Genomic DNA, 26,944 nt, shown 5'->3' on the forward strand with positions numbered 1-26,944 from the left:
AAAATCCTGCCCCTGATAAAAAAAATCCTCGCCCTAAATCCCAGAAATGCTGCTTATTCTGTTATTGTATAAAATGAACGTTACATTAATTAAGAATTGTTCATCTTATCTTTTATAGATTACATCTGTCTTGTGCTTCTAAGCTACTTTAAGATTTTTGTTATGAACAAAGGTGCTTACTTGAATATGGCTCCATAGTATCAGTAGTAATTCATTAAACGGTGTGGTGGGGGTTGCAGGGGGGGGGAAGCTGACAAAATTTGATAGCTCCCAAAAACAGGTGTGGAGGTTGCGATGTGCAGTTAGGCTTGCCTCCTGTTTTTAATGCAGGCAGCACATAAATTCGTGCCGCTGCTAAATTGCATGACTGCTGTGTACAGCCAGTGCTAAAAGAGCTGTGGAGTGCCTGATGCCTCAGCAGGGGATCCGCATTTGTGCGAAGCAAGAGCCACTTATATCTAGCCTGCACTACTTAAAACCAACCCGCATCTGTTAAAGGGGAGTGCTTTCTGGCTGGAGCAAGCTTGGAACTGTTTTTGGAAGAGAATCTGAATGGAGTCTGAACAAACTTTTGAGAAGAGTGACTTATGCTACAGCAGGGGAGAGATTGTGCTCAGAGGTTCTCTGACATTGCACTGGAAGCCTTGGTGAAAAGGCGGAGAGGTGTACTCTATCCATTGGGGCTCACAAGGCCACCCAGACAAACTGTGTGAAGGCAGTGTGACTGCTGTGATGCTCAGTGCCAGGAGTCAAGTCAGAAGGAGCAAGACACATTGCTGCAAAAAGCTCAACAACCTCACATGATTGAATGATTAATGAATGTATCTTCAAATGTCTTATCCCACCAATATACAGCTTAGTGCACCACACCTCTGTCACCCACCTCTAACAAACTCTTATTAACCTTGACTCATAACTATCATTAATAACTTTACCTCACCTTCACACACTTAGCAGTGTTGTAAGCCTCATACCCACATCTCAACTCACACTGAGTGCCAGCTATTCAATCATGACTGCCACATCACCCAAGCTCATTGCACTGCACTCACTGACTCATTACTGTCTGTCTTTCAAGACAAGTTGACACCTAGCCAGAGGTAGCAGGAGCTAAGCAGTAGGGCAGAGGAATGACTGCATGTCCTTAGCCCCATGGAGGAGACAATGATAGCCATCATTCAGGTAGCTATCACTGAAGCCATGGTCAACTGAAACTATCAGAAACAGTGTAATGGATTTCTGCACTCTTAGTCAAACCTCATTATGCATTCTTGACTGACAGTCCAGAAATCCATTAGACTATTGAAACAAGCTGAGCTGAAGGGAAACCATTGCTTGCTTGACGGCTCTTGTTCTCTGATCTCTTCTGGCAATTGCACAATGTTTATTTACACAAGATAATGAGGTTTCAAGTGCTTGCAGTTTCTGCAATTGGTGCTTTAAGGGGTCTGGATGATTGGCACTTTTATTGCCCTGTTGTAAAAGTTTTTTTAAGAAAATGGAAAGTTATCAATGCACGGCTTTTTAAAATAGATTTTTTTACACATTCCATTGTTACTATAGGGCTCATTGGTTCTATACAATGTATAGTGGGTGAATGGGCATGAAAATATCATAGTTTCGTATGGGGGACATGAGGAGCTATGGGAGATACGTGGGAGGAGTAATACCTTGGCATGGGAGAGCATAGGAAGGACCCTTTGAGCTTACCTTTTAAAGGGTTCCTTCAGGCAGACAATGGTTCACGGCACCTCTGAGATGCCGTGAACCATGATACTTTGAAAAGCTGGCCTGACTCCATGAAAATTGCAGAGAACTAGGATGTGCCTATCCCTGCAAAGGAGCCAGCCAGTTCTGGAGTACATTGTGCTGGCTTTTGATGTGAACCAGCATGCACCCTTAAAAGGCTGTACTGAAAAATCAGAAACCCTGGGAATGGGGTTGGGAATCCCAGAATTGGGCCCCGGCTACCATTTTCTTCTCTCCCTGACTCCATGAAAATGCAACACAATGCTTCAGGCTGATGACTTTTCATTCGAACTGATGTTCTGGTCATCAGGAAAGGCCATGGAAAGATCATCAACCTGAAACGTTGGTCTGAATTTCCACCCCAGGGTAGGCGTGCTGGCAATTTCTCACTACCAGCTGGCCTGCCAATTAGAGCAATTAATGTGCCAATTTGGGGTACTCTTCACCCACCACCTGGATTTTCCAGACAGGTCTCTTGATGTGGCTGGAGCCTAAAAATACAGTGGTGGCGACCTCCTGCAGCAGGCTGGCGGGAGCTAAGGCACATCTTGCAGAAGAGTCTCAGCATGGACCCATTTGGCTGTAAGGGCTCCAGCCGGGGCCACAGGCCATCCTGTAGAGGATTCCTGCTCTGCAATGATGGCCTGGCAGTTGTGGCCACAGAATATTTGTTCAGGGGGCACTGCCATCAAGTTACCCTCATGATCCCCACCTACAGCAGAAATGCCTGCTTCTCCCAGTGGGGTTGCTGGCCGGCCACAGCCTCGGGTCCACATTGGTCCTCCTGCCTGAGGAGCCTGCCCGCTGCCCTTCATTGGATAGTGAATGCGGAGGTGGCCTGTTAATTGGCTGTCTCCTTAAAAATCTCCTCCAGAGTCCCGCCATGGCCAGTTTCGGGTTCCCAAGTTTGTAGTTCAGTCCGGCATCAGGATTAGGACCCTGGGAAGTAAAATTTAGCCCATTCACTCTTTCTCGCTCCACACATGCTGACAGACATGTTGAGTATCTCCAGCATTTTCTGTTTTTTACTCCAATAGAAGATGGATGGGTACATTATCTCTTCTGAATTTTACATTGATTTCAGGCATTCTGACATGTTTGACAATGACAAGGAGCACGGAGGAGTTCAGAATCAACTTGGCACAGGGCCCTGTGCAGAGCTTGCAGCCTACCTTTCCAGTATGGCCAACTTCATTAGCTCTCTTGTAGACCAAATCATAATGCAGCATCTGATGACTGTGTCCCAGCTTCCTTTGCAGCACAAGCAGAATCTGCCCAACATCTCGTTTCTGCATTGAAAGCTCAGACTTCTGTAATGTACACTTAGCTTGATACAATGAAACCTCAGACTGCTGCCATCATGGCTGCAAATACTAATATTCAAAGGGACTTGCAGGGTGCCAGGGCAGCCTGCCCTCCAGCAGGTCACTAACATTGCAGAGAATCTGCTCTGTGTGAGTGACAGTGGCTTAGTGGTGCCCAAACTGGCTGTCCTCACTCCTAGGATGTCAGCATTCGTCCTCCCACCACTGCCATTCCGCCAGTGCGTTTGTAAGTTTCCTTCATAGTTATTACCAATGCTGTCTTCGCCCTGCTCTAAGGTTGCAATTTTGGCTGCAGCAGTGAAACCCACAAAAGAGCAAGAAATATGCACCCTTATGTGATAGACCAGGGCTTCCCAAACCAAGGGTTGCAACTCCCAGTGAGTCGAGATGAGATTTTGGAGCCATGAGCTCCGAGACAGCAATGGCTGCCATGGAGCTTGGACTGATTCCTAACAGCTGTACTCACAGTGCTTTTTTTTTCTGTAGCGTTTTGATACAAATTAATCGTTTGCTACACAATTTCAGAGGGCAGTTAAGAGTCAACCACATTCCTGTGGATTTTGAGTCATGTATAGGCCAGAGCAGGTAAGGATGGCAGATTTCCTCCTCCAAAGAGCATTAGTGAGCCAGATGGGTTTTTATGACAGTTCAGTAGTTTCATGGTCATTATGAATGAGACTAGCACTTAAATTTGCACTTATGAATTAATTACATTTTAATTCTCCAGCTGTCTTTAAGTACATAAAGATGAGTTTGTTGAAACACTTCAAGGAACTGACTCAGGATATGACCACTAAAATATATTGTGGAGGTGGTGACATAGTAGTATTGTCACTGGGCTGGTAATCCAGAGACCCAGGGTAATATTCTGGGGACCAGGATTAGTGAATTAAAAGTCTCCTGATGACCATTGATTGTCATAAAAACCCATCTGGTTTACTAATGCCCTTTAGGGAAGGAAATCTGCTAGCCTATGTGTGACTCCAGAAATGTGTTGAGTCTTAATAAAAAAAATGCCCTCTGAGCAAGGGCAATAAATGCTGGCCTAGCCTAACCAGTGACATACACATCCCATGATTTAATAATAATAAAAAATCTCAGCATGACTGTGTTTTGCATTGCAAGCAATTTAGTTACCCCATTTTCCAGATCTGTTCGACAAATTTGTTCTGTTTGGGATAGTATCTGTTCTGTATCATAAAGGGTGACATTGAACTCCTGCTAGTGGTGTAAACTGGCTGGATTTAAGGCCAGATGATTTCCTGTTCTGTTGGGGTTGATTTTAAATGTTCTTGCCGGGCGGGAAGCTATGGCAGTGGATCTACTGCCCATTTTACCTTGCTTTTCATTGAGAAGTCAAATCAGGTGATGTATAAAGTCAAATAAAGTGATCCACTTAAACGAAATGGAACTAGGATGTAACCAGCAAACATTAAATGAAGCGATACAATGGTCACTCTGTTAATTGTAGGTGGTAATCTGCCAGTGGGACATTCAACATAAACTCAGGCAAAGGAGCTACAGCTTTAAACACAAAGGCAGTTTTAGCTATTTTATGGTGAGAAATTCCTCAAGGCACCTAGAACTGAGCCAGTATTGCTGTTTCTTGTCATGAAAAATCAATCCCATCGACTACAATGAAAAAGAAATGTTTGTGCGTCCACTGACATTGAATTTCACACTGATAATCTTGTATTCACTGGGAAATGAGGTAACACTGCATGCACTAATTTCACTTAATGCTCTTAATGGCCATCAACAAAAGCAGAAATCATCCTGTCAGCCTGGATATATGATTTGAGCCCATGCCCTGCAGTTGAAATGACAAATTGCCAAGCAGTTCCACGAGGAGAAGTTTATTCCCAATAGAAATGCATTTCTCTCATGTTCATATTAAAAAAAAATCCAGATATGATTGCAGATGTAATGGAAAATAATTCAGCAGGATGCATTTGCTTGATGAAAGCTGAATTATCAATAATGCATACAAAAAGTCCCACTGCCAAGTCAAAATATTTCCAGGGTGGTATTGAATATTACAATAGAACAATGACATATTATTGAAAGAATGGCAATACATTTGTGTTTACAATTCAGTGAAGAAATGTTGGAGCACCAGCTTCAATCACACTTGGTCACTAAAGAGATAGGGGGTAGAAATTGAAAGGATTGCACTTATTTCTTGGGATATAAGGCAAATTCTAAGAATTTAGTAGTGGGACAGCCTATGTCTAATAAGTGCAGTGGCTGGTCTCACTGATAAACTTGTGGGGATTTTGGGGGGGGTAACTTGGGTGGCTGCTTAAAACACATGCAAGACTGCTTAAATATGCAAATTTGCAGTCTAACATGAGAAAATTTTTCAGCAATGGTGAGGCAGTTGTTGGGCTTACCTCACTGAGGATCCTTCAGATTCTCTTTGACTGTCACCTCTAAGTAATGATTACATTTTTGTAAAAAAAAACATTTTATGAGTGCAGGAGGATTAGAAGTCCAACCCCCACTGCCCCCTGCCCCGCCCAATTCCACAGGAGTCATGGTTGCCCCTAGCCGCTAAATCCTCCCTCCCTGGACTCCTCACTGCTACTGGCAAGGCAGACACTGATGATTGCCATCGATAATCTGACCTCAGTATGTACGAACTCTGGTCATGCATCGCTGAATCAGGTGAGAAAAATCTTGAGGTCATGATGTTTTAAATACTTGAAAAAAAAGCTTTGCAATCACAGGGATTTTATATTAAAATGTATTTGCATGCTGATTCTTAAGTGCACTCAGAAAGATTGACAGATATTTCAGTGCCGCGCTCCATAGGTAGCGATTTTCAAAATAACTGATAAATTCCTGGACCTTTTTTGGGCAATGATTTTCTCCTGAATTTAAAGGGGAAAAGTTACATTTTAACATTAATCTGATAACAAATCATGGGACTAATACGTCACATTCTGCTGAGATAGTAATGATTGAAAGTAGTTTAAGATAACCACCCTTAAAGGTGCATGCACATCATATCACAACAATGACCATTACCAAGATGGATGCACCATATTTCATAATAATATTCTGTTCATTACACTTATTGAAAAATTAAATTTTCACGTCAGCTTTTCAAGTTTCAAAATATACTTTGCAACACATTGTTTATTTACAAATTAGTTTTGGCTCAATTTGGTAGAACTTTTTTTGCTGAGTCAAAAGGTCATGTGTTTAAGTCCCAGTCCAGAGTCTGGAGCATATAATCTAAGCTGACACTTCATTGGGTGAATGAGATGTCTTCCGAATAAGATGTCAAATCATCTGATGTCTTAGGTGGACATAACTAATCTTATGGCACTATTTGGAAAAAGAGTCAGAGGGTTCTTGCATTGTTTTGGCCAACAGTTATCCCTCAACCAACATCACAAAAACAGATTATTTACTCATATATTCCTTGTGTGTGAAATGGCTGCAACATTTCTCTATGTTACAACAGTGACTACACTTTAAAAGGTCTCCATTGAATGTGAAGTCATTTAATGAAACTGTCCGAGGTCATGAAAACCACTATATTCAAGTTCTTTCTCCTTTCTAAATATATGCACTTTACTTGTTAAGATGTGCCTTACTTGTATTTTGCATTATGAAAACTTTTGGAACTGCTTTTGAGGCCAATAAAGGGATTATTTTAAACTGTTTTTTTACTTTACACTATTATCCTTTTCCTTCAGTTCTTGATATTAAATTAAGAACTGAGGGGAAAGCACAGCTTTTTAAACTGGCAGTAAACACTAACTTTAAAGGTCATTATCCATGTGTTTATATCTACAGTTTCCGAATGGTAATTGCATCCATGGATGCCAGTTTACAATGATGAGGCACTTCTCAATTTGAAGTGAGGAAAAATATCAGAGCAGCAGTTAATACATAAAACACTTGTGCACTCGAAGAGGCGAGTTACATTATTAATTGGAGGCTGATGTAGTTAGTTTAAAATAGGAAGCAGTTGGCAAACCCATTCTCTCAAAGATGACTCACAGTGCAATTAGTCCACTCCTTAATTGGGAAGGGAGAAAATAAGATTTCTTAATTGGGGGAAATATACGTTGAAATGCTGAAAATTGGATGTTTCAAGGTTAGTCTATTTTTCAAAGCTGATTGCAAAGTGCTGTTAGTATTTGGACTGAAATACCTGTGTAATGTGTAACTGTCAACTTATAATGGTGCATAATATTTTCAGACTGACACTATACATTTCCAGTTAGTGGTACTCACTATACCTTACTTATAAGTTTATTAGACATTTCCAGTTTTCCCTGATACACCTAGAACCCCAATGCAATTTTGAGGCACCAGTGGGTAGTGTGTGTCCTGTGGATGCTGCCCTCATTGGTACCAGGCATTGAGCGCCTAAGCAGGAATCATTGAAGTAACCACTGCAGGCTGCTCAAAAAGCAACCCAGGTAAGTATTAAGGTGCATTTATACAACTGCTGGTCTCTCAAAAAACCTTCAGTCTACCTCTGGCCTATACATGCCCTCTCTATAATTCCCCACCTCCAACCATAAGATAGTACTTCTGGCCCACAGAGTGGTCAGAATTAGTGTTCAAAGCCCACCAGCAATAATCAGAATGAGACTCAACTTTCAAGTGGGTTTGGGCTTCATGGCAAAGTCTTTGCATGGACAGCACAAGCCCTCCACTGGTTGGAAGTCTGCCCAAAGTAAAAATCTATCCCATCATTTATCTGAAAGCTATGGGACCTTACTGTGTGCTGCTTGGCAATAAATGCAAGTTATTTCTTCTTTCACACACTAAGAGCAAATAATCTTTATGGTATTCATTGTGGCGTCATTCTGCCATTTCTTTTCAATGGTCCATGAAGATGATTTATGCAGCAAATGATATTTTATTAACTTGGGAACATGTAAAAGGTGAATTTAATTTGTCACTTCTACTCAAGTTTTGTTAAAATCAACAGAGAAAAAAGAATCACCTACAATCATAGCTTCTGACTTACTATGTAAATCGCCACCTCATTATTTCATTCAGTTGATCTGTATTTTTTCATTAATGATACCATTTTCATTTCCCTTGTTTTAAGCTATCACTTTTACACTGCTCTAATTCCTTATTTTATTTTAATTTAGTTTTTGAAATTTTCTGGGACTCACTTTTAAATGTCCTTTCAGCAACAACTGTCGTGTTTTTATAATGATACAAAAGCAGTCATAAGGGATTGGGTAAAGATGTTTTGGATTTATTTATTTATTTAGGCACATACCAGCTGGACAAATGTATAAAGCTTGAAGACGCATCAGCAGAACTGCCTGTGTTGTGCTCTGCTTAAATGCAAAAGCTTTTGGATCGTATGACACACTTCCTTTCTAGTGACATCATGCTGCAATCCCTTAAAGAAATATTATAACAACAACATTTTTATAACACATTTAATATAAGAAAATATCCCAATCTTCATAACATAATCATAAAAATTGACACTGAGCCAAAGAAGGAGCCAATGAACAGGTGATTAAATGTGTGGTCAAAAAGGTAAGTTTTAAGCAATGTCTTAAAGGAGGAAAACGTAATGGAGAGGCAAAGAGGCTTGGGGAAGAAATTCCGGAGGTTATAGCCTGGACAATGGTAGGCATGCCACCAATGGTTGTGTGATGGAGGGAGAGGTGGACAAGAACCAGAGGTGTGGGAATACGGGGTTCTCGGAGGGTTGTAGGGCAGTGGTGAAGCCATGGAAGGATAAGAATTTTAAGATTGAGGCATTGGTGGACCAGGAGGAAATGTAGGTCAGTGAACACAGGCATAATACGTGAATGGGACTTGGAGTGAGTTGGAGAGTGGCAGCAGAGTTTTGGAGAAGCTCAAGGTCATGGCGGGTGAAAGATGGACCTCCAGTGAGGAGAGCTTTGAAATAATTGAGTTTGGATGTACCAAGCTCACTGCATCAGCTCCTCTGTTATGCAGGAAACTGCTCCAACCATTTATCACACAAATAATAAATTGCAATTCATTGAGACCCCCAAGGCATGTGTAAAATGACATTGAAGTTGTTAAGCTTATAACTAGGATACAGGTTCATGTTCACTATTCCTCTCTCTCTCTCTCTATCCATCTATATATATATATATATATATACATATAGAGCCCATATATATAGCTCACAGTTTGAAGTACATTGTCAAGAAAAGCAGCATTGATGGAGGATCAGATGTAGAACATTAGCTTATCCTCAGGAAGAGGAATAGGTGTGATACTAAGTGAGCTAAAACTTGAAGTAGTAAGAATCAACTGATGTCCAATGAGGTATCAGAATATAGTTTATCAGTATGAAGGAAAAAGCCAAATGATGTAGAGACTTAAGTAATCATATTCTTATACTGACATTGCAGAGACCAAAAGAACAGTAATAGCAGGTGAAATAAAGACAGAAAATGCTGGAAAAATGCAGCAGGTCTGGCAGCATCTGTAGAGAGAGAAACAGAGTTAACGTTTCATGCCCACATGGCTCTTCCTCAGAGCTAAAGAGAGGTAAAACTGTGATGGATTTTATACTGTTTAAGAGGGGGTGGAGCAAAATAGGAGGTTAGGGATAGGTGGGAGCTCAGGAGAGATTGACAAAGATATCATGGCCACAAGACAAAGGGAGTGTTAATGGTAGTGTTAAAGACTAAAGAAGGTACTGATAGTGGCATAAAGGTAAGGTAGCAGAACGTGTTAATGGCAGAGCAAGGGTCAGCGCTCTGTGAAAGCACAACATTGAAAAAAGTGACAGATGGTCTTGTGGGGTTGGCGGATGTGTTTGGGGAAAAAGGATAAAAGAACAAATAAGTAAAAATATATATATAAAAAATGAAAATAAATAAAAATAAAAAATTGTATTAAAAAGGTGTAAAGATGGAGGAGAGAGTTCATGGTCTGAAGTTGTTGAACTCAATATTAAGCCCGGAAGTGCCTAATCGGAAGATGAGTGCTTTTCCTCCAGTTTGTGTTGGGCTTCACTGGAACATTGCAGCAGGCCAAGGATGGACATGTGGGCATGAGAGCAGGATTGTGTGTTGAAATGGCCATTGAGTTCAACAACTTCAGATCATGAACTCTCTCTTCCATCCTTACCTATTTTTAAATCCAATTTTTAAAAATGTATTTATTTATTTTATCCTTTTATTCTCCTTTTTCTCCAACTGCACCCCGTCCCACCAATCCCACAGGGCTGTCTGATGTTTCTATGTTGTGCTTTCACAGAGTGCTGACCCTTGTCCTGCCATTAACACATTTGGTTATATTACCTTTATGCCACTATCAGCACCTTCTTTTGTCTTTAACACTCCTATTAACACCCCTTTGTCTTGCATCCATGACATCTTTGTCAATCTCTCCTGAGTTCCCACCTATCACTGACCTGTTTTGCTCCACCTGCTCCACCCCTCTTAAACAGCATAACATCCATCACATTTCTGCTCTTTAGCTCTGAAGAAGAGTCATATGGACTTGAAACATTAACTCTGTTTCTCTCCCTACAGATGCTGTGAGATCTAATGAATTTTTCCAGAATGTTCTGTTTTTATTTCAGATTTCCAACATCTGTAGTATTTTGTTTTTATCTCAGTAATAGCAGGTGATCTTTGTAATGCAGCATGGAATGTGATTAGAGATCTGCTATTAAAATTACCATCACCCCTTTTTATGTGCAATAACTAATTTTATTTTTATGTTTTCTTCCAGCCGAGCCATTAAAGCCAACCCAGATCTGCTTCCGGAAACACCATGGACGAATATCTTTTACAATGACTTTTGGGGAACCCTTCTTACACACAGTGGTAGCCACAAGTCCTACCGCCCACTGTGTACATTTTCCTTTCGCTTTAACTGTGCCTTTGGAGGTATGGATCCCTGGGGTTATCATTTTGTCAACGTGCTGTTGCACAGTGCAGTCACTGGTCTCTTCACAAACTTCTCCCGGGTGCTGTTTGGCGATGGCTATTGGACTTTTATTGCAGGCCTACTGTTTGCAACACACCCTATCCACACTGAGGCAGTGGCAGGAGTTGTGGGCCGAGCAGATGTCGGAGCTGGGCTCTTTTTCCTCCTTTCTTTAATGTGTTACATCCGGCACTGTAGGTGCAGGGGACGAAGTCTGTGGACTTGGGCCTGGTTGTTTGGAAGCTTCATGAGTGCTGCCTGCAGTATGCTTTGGAAGGAGCAAGGAGTAACTGTCCTGGCTATTTCAGCCGTCTATGATGTTTTTGTAGATCGCAGGCTCAAATTTTACCAGCTTATTTCATTGATTCATAAGGTAAGCAGTTTCAGATTAATGCAGGATTAATGACCACATATTAACGGAGTAACTGTGAGTCCACGTGGCTGGCAGGGAACCTCACCCATTGACAGTACAGTCAGAAATCCAAATATGGGCAGCCCATGATTTTCTGACTGGAAGCAAAGCCGTATGAAATTATCCCTTCAATGAAATCCTGTGTTTCTTGAGCTGTCATGCACATGCTGATAACAATTATATTAAGTGCCTTTCAGATTTGTTGCTTTTTCGCAGTTGCATTTGACCTTCAGAGTGCATTCTGGTCTATTTGTGCACTTTGTGTCACAGCCAATATAAACCACATCGGGGATTGGTGTCATGCTGATAGCAATTTGGACACGTCAATAAAATGGGGCAGTGGAGTGAATCGGAGATTGCCCATCCCTTGTACTCAGTCAATGACTGTACTGCCTCCCCCTCAGTGCAGGCAACAGCTGCAATGTTCCATTTGTTTACAGTAATGATTCTTGTTCAATTTAGGAAAAAAACTGTTATAGCGAACAAAAAAGATTCATGCTGGTTTTCACAGCATTGGACCTGGGTGCAAAGTAGTGCAGAGATGCCTGATTGAGAGTAGCTTTGAACTTGGCAGTGCCACTAATTTAGCCGCAAATATTTGGATAACAGCTTTGATTAACACAATGTTTTTAAACTATAACCATAAAGGAACAGAGCTGATCGCATGTATGTTCTCAAAAGGTGTCTTAGAAAATTCAAATTTTAGTATCACGAATTTCCTCCCCTCCCTCTAGCCAACCCTTTGTTAGGGTACAGCTCCACATGAATTGTTTACTGCCAGCACTCACTCCTATAACTGCTATACATGTGTAAACCTTGACAATACAGGTCAGCAGACTATCAACCATGGCATGGAGTCATCACAGGCAAAATTTACATTGCTGCAAAGAACATCTCAAGAGTGGTTTTCAGGCCCTACATCAGGGTACAGCCAGAGATCACATACCACGGCACAGGCTAGTGATCAAACCTGAGAATTTCTTGGTCTGAACTCAAATCTGCTAAGATAAATAGGAAGTGTGGAAGCATTCATAGGAACGCAGAAACTGCTAGACAAAAGAAATTAATGGCCGCCGAGTTTGCCTTTTGCTATTCTGGTATTTGTATTACACAATGATAATGGAGTTGTTGACTAATCATAGCAATCAATCTCTATCAATTAGCCAATGACAGAGGCAAGGAGAACCTCAATAGTGGAGAATTTTGAGAACCATAGAATTAAAATCACTTATTCTCTCACAAGGTTGGGATATTAAGCTACGTTTGAATTGGATCCCCACAGAAATATTTTTCATGTATTGGTCAAGTAGCTGGTCTATAATTATTTGCCTGACAATGCATATTTGAAAGGCAGCATTCAACATTTTTAAGTGTCAGTATTTATTCAATTTCCATTATGGGCTGCCAGTCTGACAAGGCAATAAATAAATGGATTATATAACTATTAATCTATATATTTTAAGTAGTAATTATGAATTTTGATGCATCCCAATCAAGGATCTTAATGTGATTTTTGAATGTTTTGAAGAAATCTCACAGACTTTTGATTTTGAAACACCAAATGATTGATGAGTTCAGGAAGTAAGACAGGAAATTCTGTGGTAAAGTAACATATTTGTCCTATATCGAAGGTTTGCAATAGTCCACAGTATTGAACTAGATGGTTAATAATACCTATAAGCCACACATTCTTTTGCATATCATAATATCACTGTAGTGCTTCAGTAAATCAAAATGACAAATGCACAGTAGGGAAGTGAAGTAAATCATCTTCCAGCTAAAACAATAGACACAAAGTAGTAAAGTGTTTAGAGGACTTTTTTAATAATGTATTTCAAATAATTTAATTTTTTTAAACTAATGTCTAAGTATAATAGAGGTGAAATGGATTTCACAAACAGGTGAGTTATGTTCATTGTGACTGAACTAGGTAATCTCCATGATGGGTTAATGAATTATTTGTCTGTAATATGCTGAAACATATGCACCAGGAAGGCCTCATGCTATTAGATGGTCTCATCTGGAATTGAAGACAATTTGAGCCAACGTTCACTTTAAAATTTAGTTTTTCTGCGCAGCCCGTTTTTTTCCGTGTGCGACACCTTTAATTTTTATTTTGCATGGTCTTGCACATGTGCAATTGATCACATTAACAAGGCTGACTTGGTACACTTTTGGCTGCTGCATGGCTGCATACTCATCTAGCTTAGCAGGAATGTTGGTTTGGACTCACTAGTGATGATTAGCCTTGTGACATGTACAGAGGAGCATTTGGTGAGGTAGTGGGAGGTGACAAGCACCTGTGGAACCAGAGTGCCTGTGGCCAGCACTCTTCATATTCTCATTGATGAGCAGCAATTTGAAAGCATAAGTTACACAAACAATGACTAAGTAATATTAGAAACACAGACACAGACACAGACACGCAAACGCATCAAGGTGCCAATTCCGGCGCCAGCAATAATAAGCATTGTAGGGGAATGGTGGGACAGGAATCCCACTCCCACTTCCATTCAGGTCTATTAAGATAGTTAGAATGCTCAATAAGAGCTTGGAAGTGGTGAAAGGTCTGATTTTTAAAGTGCTGAACAGGTTACTCAGGAATTCAGGAACTGGCCAGCTGAAGGCAAGTGGGTAAAGTGGGGAGCCAATCATGGCATTACACCTGCACCATAAGAGGGTCAGCTGGGCAAAGGGGAACGGGGCACTTAATAAGGCCTTGGCGCTGCACAGGCGGCAGAGTGGCACTTAACATCTGGGCTTTGAATATGATCGGCCCTCTGGAAGAAGAGCAGGGGCAAGGCTGTCAAAGATAACTGGGTGGCCATCTACCCAGGGGGAAGGCTCCAGGTGATAATGGGGGAGGAGGAAACTTTAGGCACAGCGGCGATGAGGGCCAGCTTCCTTTGCCCCGTGCATCAGGAGGACATGGGAGAGAAGTGTAGGGCAGGAAGACTGCAAGGCTAAACCCTCTGCACAAGATCTACCGCTGAGCTGTCTGGGGATCACAGAGAACCAGTGTTACAGCAGACTGCGACTCTCCAGAAAATGGCCACAAACCCCTGCTCCCTTGTCACCGTAATCTTCACACCTTACAGCACTGGTCACCATGCCCTGCTAGTGGCCTGAGAAGTCACTGTGGTCTTGAACTTCTTCACTTTTGGCTCCTTCCAAGGATCAGCTGCAGATTTAGTGGCATCTTGCAAATGGCTGCACACCACGGCACTATAGGTTAAGCACTTCATGTGCTCATCTAAATACTTCTTAAATGCAATGAGTTAGTTTCGAGACTCTCACAACCCACTGGATGAAGAAAATGCTTCCTAACTCCACTCTAAACCTGCTGCTGATTTCTTTAAATCCCTGCCCCCTGGTTATTGGCCTCTCTGCGAAGGGAAGTAAGTCCTTCCTATCTACTCTATCTTAGCTGCTCATAATTTATGCACCCAAACCTTCCCCCAGCCTCCTCTGTTCCAAAGAAATCAGCGCCAGTCTATTCAATTGCTCCTTGTAGCTAAAAATTTCTATTCCTGGCAACATAGTCATAACCTTCTCTGTATCCTCTCTAGTATGATCATATCTTTCCTGTAATGCAGTGGCCAGAAATGCAGAAGTGCTCTATCTGGGGCCTAACTAGTGTTTTATGCAGTTCTAGCCCAATAATGGAAAGTATCCCATATACCTTCTTAACCACCATATCCACCTGTCCTACCTTCATGGATTTGAGAATGTGCACGTGAACGTCCTTCTTTTCCTCTACACTTTTCAGTATCCTGCCACGTATTGTGTATTGCCTTGGCTCCTTTACCCTCCCCAAATGTATCACCTCACACTTTTCCAGATTGAATTCCATTTATAACTTTTCTGCCCACCTGACTAGTCCATTAGTACCTTCCTACGGTCTACAACCTTCTTCCTCACTATTAACTACTTGGCCAATGCTTGTATCGTCTGCAAACACCTTAATCATTCCTGCTACATTTAGTTCTAAATCATTGATATATAACACGAATAGGAAGGGACCTAATTCTGAGTCCTGCAGAACTCCGCTGGAAACAGACCAGGCAATAGGTCTTAATAATTATTACACTGCAAATGTATCTAGAGAAAGAAGATTTATATGGCACCTTTTACAATAACAGGATGTTCGAAAGTGCTGTACAGCATTTAAGGGAAGAATTTTCCCCCTGTCGTGGGGGGGGGATGTTCAGGAGTGGGCGCGTGCGGGCGCACCTCCGATCGGCGTCCCCGATTGGAGGCATGCCGCCATTTTACGTGGGCGGGCCAAGTAAGGCCCGCCCAGCCTGACGTCCGCCAGGAAATGCTATGCGCTCCCTGTATGGGCGGGGGGTGGGATTCCCTAAGCTGGGAGTGCACTCTTTCGCATGAAAGAATGCACTCATCTCCCTGAGGCTAAGTGCAGCCTCAGGGAGATTGGCTTCAAATTTAAAAATGGTAAATGTGGAGAAATAAAATTTCCCTGACATGTCCCCTCATGTGGCACTGTCACATGAGTTGGGACATGTCCATCAATTTTAATTAAACTTTTATTACATTTTTAAAAACTGACTTGAAACCTCATCCCGCCCGTGGATGAGGTTTCATGCTTATTCTGAAGCCCGCCAGGGCTCCCGGCCTGCCCACCAACCTTAAGGTTGGACGGGCAGGTCCTTTAACTAGTTCAATTAGTTTTTAAATGGCCTCAATTGGCTGTTGACAGGTCGGCGGTCGCACAGCTGATTCGGCTGTGCCCCTGCTGACCTGAAAATTGAAATGACGCAGGGTGACGTCAGGAATTCCACCTGATGTCATCCCATATGTCGGCAAGCAGGCCCCACCCCCCACTCGCCAACCTCAATATCTTGGCCTAAGTGTTTTTGAAGCATAGTCACTACTGTTGGAAATGCAGCAGCTAATTTGCACACAGCAAGCTCACACACGTGTTAGCAACTAGATAACCTATTTTTGTGGTGTTGTTGAGGAATAAATGTTGGCTCGGTCACCAAGGATAACTTCCTTCCCCTTCTTCAAAATAGTACCATTGATTCTTTTATATCCACCTGAGAGGGCAGGGAGGGCCTCAGCTTAATGCTTCGCCTGAAAGGTAGCACCTCCAACAGTGCAGCATTCCCTTAGGACTGCACTGAAATGTCAGCCTTGATTTTTGTGCTGAAGTCCTGGAGTGGGGCTTGAACCCACAACCTCTGGGCTTAAAGACAAGAGTGCAAGCAACTGAGACACAGCTGACAGCAGAAGGAGCTTGTTACATTATTAGAAGTCCATTCTATATGCACTTAGAATGTATGCCTAGTATCACAGTCAAGTAATAATGCATTTGTCTGCCTTTTTGAGATTATGTTTGTATATTTACATATAGATAAATATATATTTCATTTTTTAAGTACTGACAATTACATGGATTTGATCTGCATGGATATATTGGAATATTATCTCCTTGTTGATCCATGCCTACCTGGTGCAGCATGTACAGTCAAATACATTATGTCAATTTAAATTGATGACAGGATACTTGAATTACTAGCTGAAATAAAAACCCTGCAGTGTTACAGCTGGAGAGGAGTGGACATGTTAATCCACTGTGGCCCATGTGCATGGAGTAAGCTGGGGCCTACGAAAGGAGCTATTAATCAAACCGGCTGCACGTGTCCATCTGTCAAACCAAGGAAGGACTAATTTAGGCATCTTTGTAAATACTGCTTTCGTCCAGCTCATTTTCTTAGAATATTTTTGTGGAGGCAGGAAATCTAGTCGCCAAAGGGCACAGCTGACCATGCCAAACATTCTGTAAACACATTGCAGGAATGCAAAGATCTGAACTTTAAAAAAAACATAGGGCAAGAAAGGGTGCCCTTTGGAAGCCAAGAAACACATGCACAACTTTAAAAGGAATGGCAGGAACTTTTTATTAGATTATCCCTGTCTAGGGACATTTTAAGAACATGTGATCGCATACCTATTGAAAACCTCATCAAAATAAACTTTTGCCTTATAATTACAAGAAATGGCTGCAAGATATACAGTTTAATAAATATTATTGATCAGTATTGCTGCAATAATGTTAATGGTACAAGCTATGTCACATGCATTCAGTGCAAGCATTATTATAACTGGAATTTGACTGGCAAGGAAAAATCAACGGTTCTGCATTAGTGCTCATGTTGCGTAAGAAAAAAAATTGCTGCTGGAATTGATCGGTTTTTTCAAATAAAATTGCAAATTACAGTACCATTGCTTTTTCAACAACTTGGTCCAACTGCTGATAATAAAAATGCTCAAATAGAAGGCTGTGAACTCAATGAAAAGACTGGCAGGCATAAAATGGAAATGTATTGCCAATTCAAATTTTGCTCATTCTCTGTGCAGCTTAAACAGATCTGCGACAAATGGGTGATGCAGAGTTTACTAAGAAGCATGTTAACATTGGCTTCTTCAGGGGAGTGAGAAGCAGCTTTAATGTATGACCTGAAATTTTAGACTTTGACTAGAAAGGAAGGGTGGCGGCGGTGGGGGGGGGGGGGGGGGGGGTGTTTGGGGGGGGGGGGGGGGTGTGTTTGGGGGGGGGGGTGGGGTGGGGGCGGCTGTGTGGGGTGTGGAGGGGGGTACAACATGGTAACCAGATGGCATTTATATGCTCTACTTGTCTGATAATAGCTCCTGTCAGCAAGTGATAAGCTGGAAACACATTTTGTTCCCTGATTGCTTTTGCACCCACACCTGCTCCTCAGCAACATGTAGACAGGTTTACAGTTATTTCAGCCATCAGTCAGCTTTGTTTTATATTTACAATAAAGAATCCTCCAAATACCTCCATTGGTTTGCTTGCATCAGCATAATTTTCCAATATATATATTGTATGTCTGTTGTTTTATCACTTTCCAAGCTGAATGAAGTCAAAGTTTACCTGTATCTAACTGGACTGCCAGTGCAAGGAACGTGAGTGATGCACAGTTAAACCTGTTTATCTTTTTGGAAGATTTTGTAGGTAATTTAGCTGCAGAGAAGTTGAAAGCTATAATTTCTTTGGGCTGTATTAATGCTGCTGTTATTGGTCTCTTAACAGCATCCATGGTCAGCAACGTGGAGTTGCATTGGCCGCTGCGCATGACTGCAAATTGCACTGAGATCAGCCATGAAGGAGCGCCGTGTACAAGGCTATTGGATGCTCACACAGGTCTTTGTTCCCCTGATGTAGCTGCGAGGATCCCCCGTTAAAAGCAATTCCATTTAATATTTCTTAGGAGTTTCCACGTGGCCCCAACAGACTCCAAGGGCACCTTAACATGTGGCTTTGTAGTGGGCTGAAGTAACTTAAACTGACGTGAGATGGCTTTCTGGAAGGAGTCTCCAATCGCTTGGCTTAGTGCAGATTGTGATTTGACCTCTTACTGTCACTGTTGCATCGATTAGCATTTCACATGAAAATATGAGTGACAGTTAAACTCATCTTTTAGATTTATTTCACAGAAGGGAGAGGGGAGGTGGGATCCAACTTCAATGGGGTGGAGGGGGGCACAAAACAGATGGCAGTGGATTGACCACATGTCATACACCGCACGTGTTTCCTTTACATTGACTTAAATGGTAAGGAAATTTAGACGAGGCCTATAATAAGAGTCTGTTCCACTACCACCTATTTTGTGCCATTGGGGTTAAATTTCACCCTGAATTTTTCTCCAGTTTTGGTTCCCAGCACAAATTAATTTCTATTAGGTCATTTAGCCAGGCAGTAAACTAGTTTGAAGTGGATTTTTTAAAATTTATACTGAGATCAATCACTTACAGCTTTACAATGGCTATCAGCAGCTTTCTTTTAAAACATAAAATGGCCGTCTTCATTGTGACAGTGTTGAATGAGATAAAGAGGGAAATTAGCCATGTCAGCATGAGGAGGCTTTTTATAATTAGTAGATTGTCTGAATGATTCAACAGAATCTGTTAATAATCATCCTGTACTCTTAAAGCAAACAGCTAATAGTTCTTAAATTCATATGTAGTTTTAGTCAGCAGCAAGCAACGAGATTTTATGGATTGGGAACAAAAGACTAACAATCATTCCACATCGATCAGTGCCGAGTGTTCTTTGCATTAAACAGAAGTCATTTAGAACCTGCAAGTTTTCCTTTAAATTAACTACATCCGACATTTCGGGAAGTAGAATTGCTGTTAAGTAATCTGTCACGTTCAACAACCAACTATTATTAAAACAATTAATTAACTATACCTGGTATACTGCTCATGCCACAAAGACAGGGCAACCATTTTGAATGTGGCTGTTTTGTACAGATTGTGACTTTGTATTGCTGCTCACCTTCAGCTTGACCTCATTTGTCAGGCAGTCTATGTGCCAGTGACACACACAATTGTCATTTTATTACAACTGTCAATCTTCACAGGTTCGAGATAAGGTGAAACTAGCTAGGACAGGGAAATTTCCCAACTCCTTAAAAAATACAGCTAAAACTTACTGTTGATAATATTGGCAGATGAATACTTAATAAATTCTTGTAATCTGCTTCTTCAATTATTGCATTCATTTTAAGTGGGATAATGTTTCCAATTCAATAACAAGCATAGGAACTTAATGCATATGCAACAGTTGTTTGTCCACTCCAAAAATTTCTAACCCACCATAATTTTTTTTCTGGAGGAAGTAAGAGAAGAACTTTGCCCAAAGTAAATATTCTACAATTTACTCAAGAAGCAACCCATGTCCAAATGCAGCAAGACCTGGACAATATCCAGGCTTGGGCTGACAAGTGGCAAGTAACATTCGCGCCACACAAGTGCCAGGCCATGACAGCATTTTTCACACCCTCGACCACTACCATCTAGAAGGACAAGGGCAGCAGACACGTGGGAACACCACCACCTGAAAATTCCCCTCCAAGCCACTCACCATCTTGACTTGGAAGTATATCGCCGTTCCTTCACTGTCGCTGGGTCAAAATCCTGGGACTCCCCCTCTAAAAGCACTGTGGGTGTACCTACATCACAGGGCCTGCACCGGTTCAAGAAGGCAGTTTACCATCACCTTCTCCAGGGCAATTAGGGATGGGCAATAAAGGCTGGCCTAGCCAGTGATGCCTACTTTCCATGAATGAATAATAAAAACTTTGCAACCAATGACATCTTAAGTCTCTATGATATTGCTACCAATCAACAATTAAACGTGGATAGACCAAACGTGGACCAAGATCAAAATAATACGCAGAGTTCTGTTTACAGGAAGCAGCAATAGCTTATTTCAGAGGGTTTTTCCTGCTGCAAATTTAGTTGAGCATTTTACAGCAGAAGCCCAATAATCTGCAGTGTACATGGTTTCCCCATAATTCAAAACAAACTGAATAATTTGTTGATGGAGTTAGTTGGTGGTAAAATTGTTAGATTGTGGCTGTGATCTGATGTTTTGTGCCACTGGGCATAGCAGATGTGGAAGTGGTGCTTGCTTTCACATGGGTTTGCTGAACATCTATAACAGTGTATGAGTGTCTTTAATACGGGCCTCAAAAAGGGGTGAGTAGGTGTACCAGCTCGTTAACCCATGATGATGTAATGGACAACATTTTGTTCTGTAGAGAATTGCTTAGCTCCCAAAGCATCTGTTTCAGGCATTTGGCCTCTTTTAAAAAACAATTTAGCTTGGGACCGATCAGAAGTTGCACAGACAAAACGAGACCCAGGTAACATTTAATAAAAATTGTTGGGGGTTCCAAGGATCAGTTTTCCTCGAGGCCCATAGAAATAATCTGGTTCGTTGCTGGCCTAGGAACCTCCCCTATGCGATCGTGACTCCTCTCCCGCAATTACTCAGCCTTAATCTGATGAGCTGCGTCATGATTTTCATTTGGTACCCCACAACTCACTGGCCTAATGTAAATGAGGACGGGACCTCAAATTGACAGCAATTTCTTCCCTGCGGGTATAGACGAATAGTTGATATGCATGCCTGTCAATCACCCAAAATTGCCCAACTTTTTTTTAGAGAATATTGAATTATTAATTAACTAATAATGCTAATAGATTGTGAAAAATACAGAAAGCAAAAATGCTACTTCAACTTTTCCAAATGACAAGCTGTCTTTCAATACTATAGACAAACAGAGTCTCCTGTATCAGGATATTTGGCTCTGATTCATTATTACTCTTTTATTTTTAACTGTGGAAAGTAACTACCTGTCCAGAATACCTCATGAAACATCCTAATGGAGCGAAGGATTTCTGGATCATCGTTATACATCCCACACATGCCTGCAGGAGATGGCTGGATTTTACATTGTGCATTGTAGGCAGTTGCCAGACAATTGAATCATAATTTAAAATTGATTTAGGGGTAGGTTACCTTGGGTAAGACCTTTCTCTTTTGAGGCACAACACAGTAGTAAAAGCCAGTGCACTGCCCTGTACTTTAGTAACTGCTTAATAGGAAATCTTTATGAAAGGTGCTTAGAACTAATATCTACTTACTGATAAAAACTTGAACAATAGGAGTGAAACGCGTTGATATTTTCACTTTGCAAAAATATTTTCTGAACTATACTAGTTTAGTAGTTCAAGCACTAATCATTTGGTTCTGGAAATGCATACGTGAACAATCTAATTCCCCAGTTGTAATATTGCATTCGAAGAAAAAAATACTTTCAAGCAAAATTTTCAGCCAAAATGTGATGCATATTTAGGATGGTGTGCTGAATTAATAACAACAACATTTTACAAATGTGTATTAGTTTTGGAAATTGTCCATTTAAAAATCAAACTTACAACAGATGTCATTGCTGCTCAGATGCAGCTGGAGGAGGGGATACATTAGTTAATAGAAAGCTTCTTGCAGGTGGGAGAGAAGACTATTAGTATATTAGTAAAAATGAAGAAGTCAGTTCAGCAACTTGGAAAAACTGCATGACTTCAGGAGACATTATTTATAACATTTTTGTGCATGCTAGAGCAGCACAGAGGATGCATGAATTTCACACTGCCACTTTCAATCTAAGTATTATCATATATCACCACACAGCAGCACTAGGAGAAGGTGTAAGAAATAATTAGATTTACTCAAACTGATAAGAGCAATGGAATTATATCACAATAACATGCTATCAGTGAACATCATGTGCAAAAATCCATTCTTCACCTACACTTTTAAATTAAAAAATGGGTGGAACTCATTCTGCCCCGTGATTAAAAAGAATAATTTTAAAACAGGTCATGTTAGAGGGATGTATTAGATTTGTTGAGAAATGCCCTGGAGACTTAAAGTCACGTCTGCACAAGTTTCCTTCGTGGTGTTTGGAAAATGGTACCCAACTGTCAAAAATTCAATTTATTTTTTTCAGATTCACCAACAATGCAGATGGCATCCCAACTAATACATTTTATTATGTGTATACCTTTGAATGCTGATTTTGTTTGCTAATTAGCAATAATCCCTTGACACTGTTGGCTTGACTTATTGCAAACATAACTCTTTTCAGTGTTACTTATTTGAGGTTTTTAAGGTGATTAAGGAATAGATAGAAACAATTTCCTCTGGTGGGAAGTCTAGATCAAGGGGGTGTAACCTTCAAATTAGAGTTAGGTCAGGCAGGGCTGGTGTCAGGAAGCACTTCTTCACACATAGGACAGGAGAAATCTGGAACTCTCACCTCCTGTTGAGGCTGTCAATTGAAAATTTCAAAACTGAGATAGCTGGATTTTTGTTAATCAAATGTAATAAGGGTTATAGAACCAAGGTAGAGTTAAGGTACAGATCATCCATGATCTAATTGAATGGCAGAACAGGCTTGTTTATACATTCATTCCTTTGTTCCTAGGATTCACTGTTCTAATAAAAACAATGACATCAGCATGTGCAAAGCTTCAGAAGAACATTCTGAAGTCTGTTACTAGCATTATTTAAACAGCCAATAGATTTTTAAAAAAATGATAACCTGGGACTAATGTTCAAGCAAGCACCAACCATTTCTATACCCACTTTAAATGTTAATGCGCAGTAACAAGCCAACATTTACACTTTGTGTGATAATTACTCCAACAATAGCTCACAATTCTCATGAGCAAACATCCCATGTATCTTAGAATACTTTACAATGTAGTGGAGCATTAAGTGGACAGTAAGCAGCTGAAGGAGAAAAGGTGGATTAGGTGGGAACAAAATCACAGGCAATGAGTGGATCTTTTGAAGACAGGAAGGGAGACAATGGAGATGTTGAAAGAGAAAGTTCCAGAAGGCAGGTGTATGAGCAGTCACCAAATGGAAGGAACAGGAAAATGAGAGGTGGAAATTGTATGATGGTGTGTTTTAATATGTCTTTAAAGGATTGCAGCATGACATCAATAGAAAAGAAGTGTGTCATGCGATCCAGTTTTAGTCTCATTTTTGCTTTCCAGCAGAGCACAGCACACAGCTTTGCTGCTGATGTGTCTTTGAGCTTCATGCCTCTGTATAAATGTTCCTATGCACCTAGTCTCAATAAATTAACCCTTTTGAGCATTTGGTGCTTTTACATCATTATAATACACACAACATGGTGTGTAGCACTGGTTCCTTCTAAATAGCATGGTACTCAGGTTGGCAGCAAGATTTAGTACACGTACAACATGGTGAACAGTATTAGATTGTGCTACAAGGCATGAGACAACCCTCAACATTTTGGTCAGGCCTCAGTAGAGTTGTAGCATGACGAGTGTTGAAATCACAGCGTGGTGACTGCAATAAAAAGCTTTGAAGGCACAGGCAGAGACAGTGCTCAAGTAAAGAGCTGGTAAGCAGACAGATCCTTCGTTGTGAGTGAGAAAGTGCGTTGAGAGGACCGGTGGCAGGTTAGCTCAATTGGGAAAGGCAAGTGACCGGGGTGGGCCAGATGAATAGTAAGCAAGGGAAGAGTCAAACAAAAAGAAAAACAAAACAAAGTCATCCTAAGAATTGGGCCAGAGAAGGTTGCAATTATAATGGGCGGAGCTTCAGAAAAGTACACAAAATCAGCTACAGCGACATTCATCTCAGGAGGACGAGTGGGAGATGGAAGGTCAAAGGGATATTGTCAAAATGTCCACAAAATTCCCCAGTTTGAATTGGGATGCACTGACCTACCATTTGAATTCCAAATGTTTAAACAGCGTACAGAGGTATGGTTTCTTGATCCAGTTGTATCTGAACCAGATAACCAATGAAAATTAGCAATTGGAAATGAAGGTCTACACAAGCTGAACACATCAGGATTAACAGCAGCAGTGCTGTTAAATTATTCCCAAAAGATATGGACTGCATTGGAAAACCAATTCAACATCAGGTTAAACTTCTGTATTCATCGACTAGAGTTCATGGCATTTTGACAACAACCTACAGAATCTATAGACCATTTTGTCAGCAGAAGCAGAAAAAAGGGTACATACTGTGATTTTTCAGATGCAGAGCTACCAGATAGAATTATTGAGTTGGTGATCTCATCCACTCCCATGGAAGCATTTCAGCAAGGTCTGTTAGGCAAGCCCAAAACATATAGCATCAAAGTGATACTCAAGGATGGACATAAATACGAAGCAATCCTCGCAGATTGATGAAACTTACAGGCTCCAAGCACAACTCTAATTGCTGGCACATTCATTGGAACACCTAAACCTAGCAAGACATGTGGAAGGTGTGACCTTCTGCATGTGCCAAGGAAATGCCCAGCTTTCCAGCCATTCTACAAGGCATGTGGCAGAAAGGGCCATTGGCAGTGGTAGTGCACTAGAGCAAAGGCTGGTGCAGCTACAAAGAGCCATCCATTGATCTAACCAGATCGTACAAATGGGCGCCTTCAAACAATAAGAATGACCATCCAGTATTCCATCAGAAACATATAAAAACCAAAACATGATGATATGCATGATGAGACAAGGAGCAGAGAACAGATGATTCAAACTGTCAATCTCATGGAAAACATAATTGCCATCACTCACTCACACATGGGCACAGATTGGATGAGAAGACTTGCAAGAGAGGCAGTCTCTTGGCCAGGTATGAACAATGATATTGAAGTCATCGTCAAGAAGTGCAGGCATCTCAAGAGCATATACCAAGTCAGCACCAAGAACCATTGATCCATTGATCCCACATGAAGTTTGTACCCATCCTTGGTCTAAAATTGCATCCAGCCTCTTTCATGTCCATGGCACTGACTTCATTGTCATTGCCAATTACCAAGTACCCCATTATTTGACAATTGCCCAATACTCCAAGCACAACTGTTACACAGATTCTTAAGTGCTATTTTCAGTTTATTTTGTGTTCTCAGAGAGATCATTATGGATAACGCTCCATAATTTATTTGTAAGACATTTCAGGATATGTGTGAGAAGTGGAACATCGATTACACTATTTCTTCTCCTCATTACCCTAGATCTAATGGCCTAGCTAAACAAATGATTTGCACAGTGGAATCCATAATTCTCAAATGTAGACAGACCATGCAAGATTTACACATTGTTACATCTGAGAGAGACACCTTTAAGTGCAACTATTCCATTACTGGCAGAATTTATGTTTGGCAGACCAGTGCATATCAATTTACCTACTCTTACCCATTCTACTCTCTCAAAAACTAGATAGCAACTAATAAAATTGGAAGAGAAGATGACCCACGTGCTGTACGTGGGTACAGAATTGCCAAGTTTAGATTTGGGACAACAAGTTTGAATCCAGGATCCCATAGAAGGTATGTGGCAGTCAACTGATGTGACAATGATTTTTTCAGAACCAAGGTCCTTTGAAGTCAATACATTCACAGGTGCAATGGTGAGACACACCCGGAGACAAATCAGATCTATTCCAGCTCCTCAATTACCGTGCAGTCCTATTGCATCTAGGACAAGATCCCAGATGTAACCAGGAACAGCATCCAAGAATGATCATCCAACAGGTCATTGTGAGCAATTAAAGAAATCTCCAGACAAGGTTACCATTACAAGATCTGGGCATACCAGTAGATTACCTCTACGCTTTAAAGACTCATAGATTCATCAGTTCTATACCCTTATGTATTGGTAGCTAAACATGAACATGTATTGTAAATAGTTATACTTTTGGGGTTGTTGTAATACACATTTAAGGAATTGCAGCATGACATCACTAGAAAGGAGGTGTGTCATACAATCCAGTTTTAGTTTCACTTTTGCTTTCCAGCAGAGCACGGCACACAGCTTTGCTGCTGATGTGCCTTCAATTGTTATACCTATGTCTAAATGTTCCCATGTGACTTGGTCTCAATAAGTGAACCCACAACATGTTTACACAATCCCTATTGTGCAATTGGTGCTTTTATATCATTGTGAGAACAAGACGGTGCATCAGTTACAACACTTGAGTGGCATTTAAGACAACAAATTCTTGTGATCTGGAATGAACTTTCTGAAAGAGTGGTGGAAGCTGATTCAGTGGGAACTTTTAAAAGAGCCATAGGTAAATAGTTGAAGGGAAAAATTGAGGAAAGAACAGAGGATTGGGATTCATTGAACAGCTCTATCACAAAGAGTTGGCACATGTCTG

General features: G+C 41.0%; 1 protein-coding gene across 2 annotated transcripts in view; it reads left to right on the forward strand.

The window, feature by feature from the left end:
- tmtc2a (transmembrane O-mannosyltransferase targeting cadherins 2a) overlaps positions 1-26,944 on the forward strand; it is a 193,186-nt gene that overhangs the window by 55,166 nt on the left and 111,076 nt on the right. The window contains exon 2 of one of the 2 annotated variants that reach the window (XM_041216307.1): positions 10,791-11,361. In XM_041216307.1, the coding sequence (XP_041072241.1) occupies positions 10,791-11,361 (571 nt within the window). Of the gene's footprint in view, positions 1-10,790; positions 11,362-26,944 lie in introns of those variants that run through there. The other variant, XM_041216308.1, reaches the window with a different exon arrangement.

Source organism: Carcharodon carcharias, chromosome 21 (genome assembly GCF_017639515.1).
Source record: "Carcharodon carcharias isolate sCarCar2 chromosome 21, sCarCar2.pri, whole genome shotgun sequence".
Classification (NCBI taxonomy): domain Eukaryota; kingdom Metazoa; phylum Chordata; class Chondrichthyes; order Lamniformes; family Lamnidae; genus Carcharodon; species Carcharodon carcharias.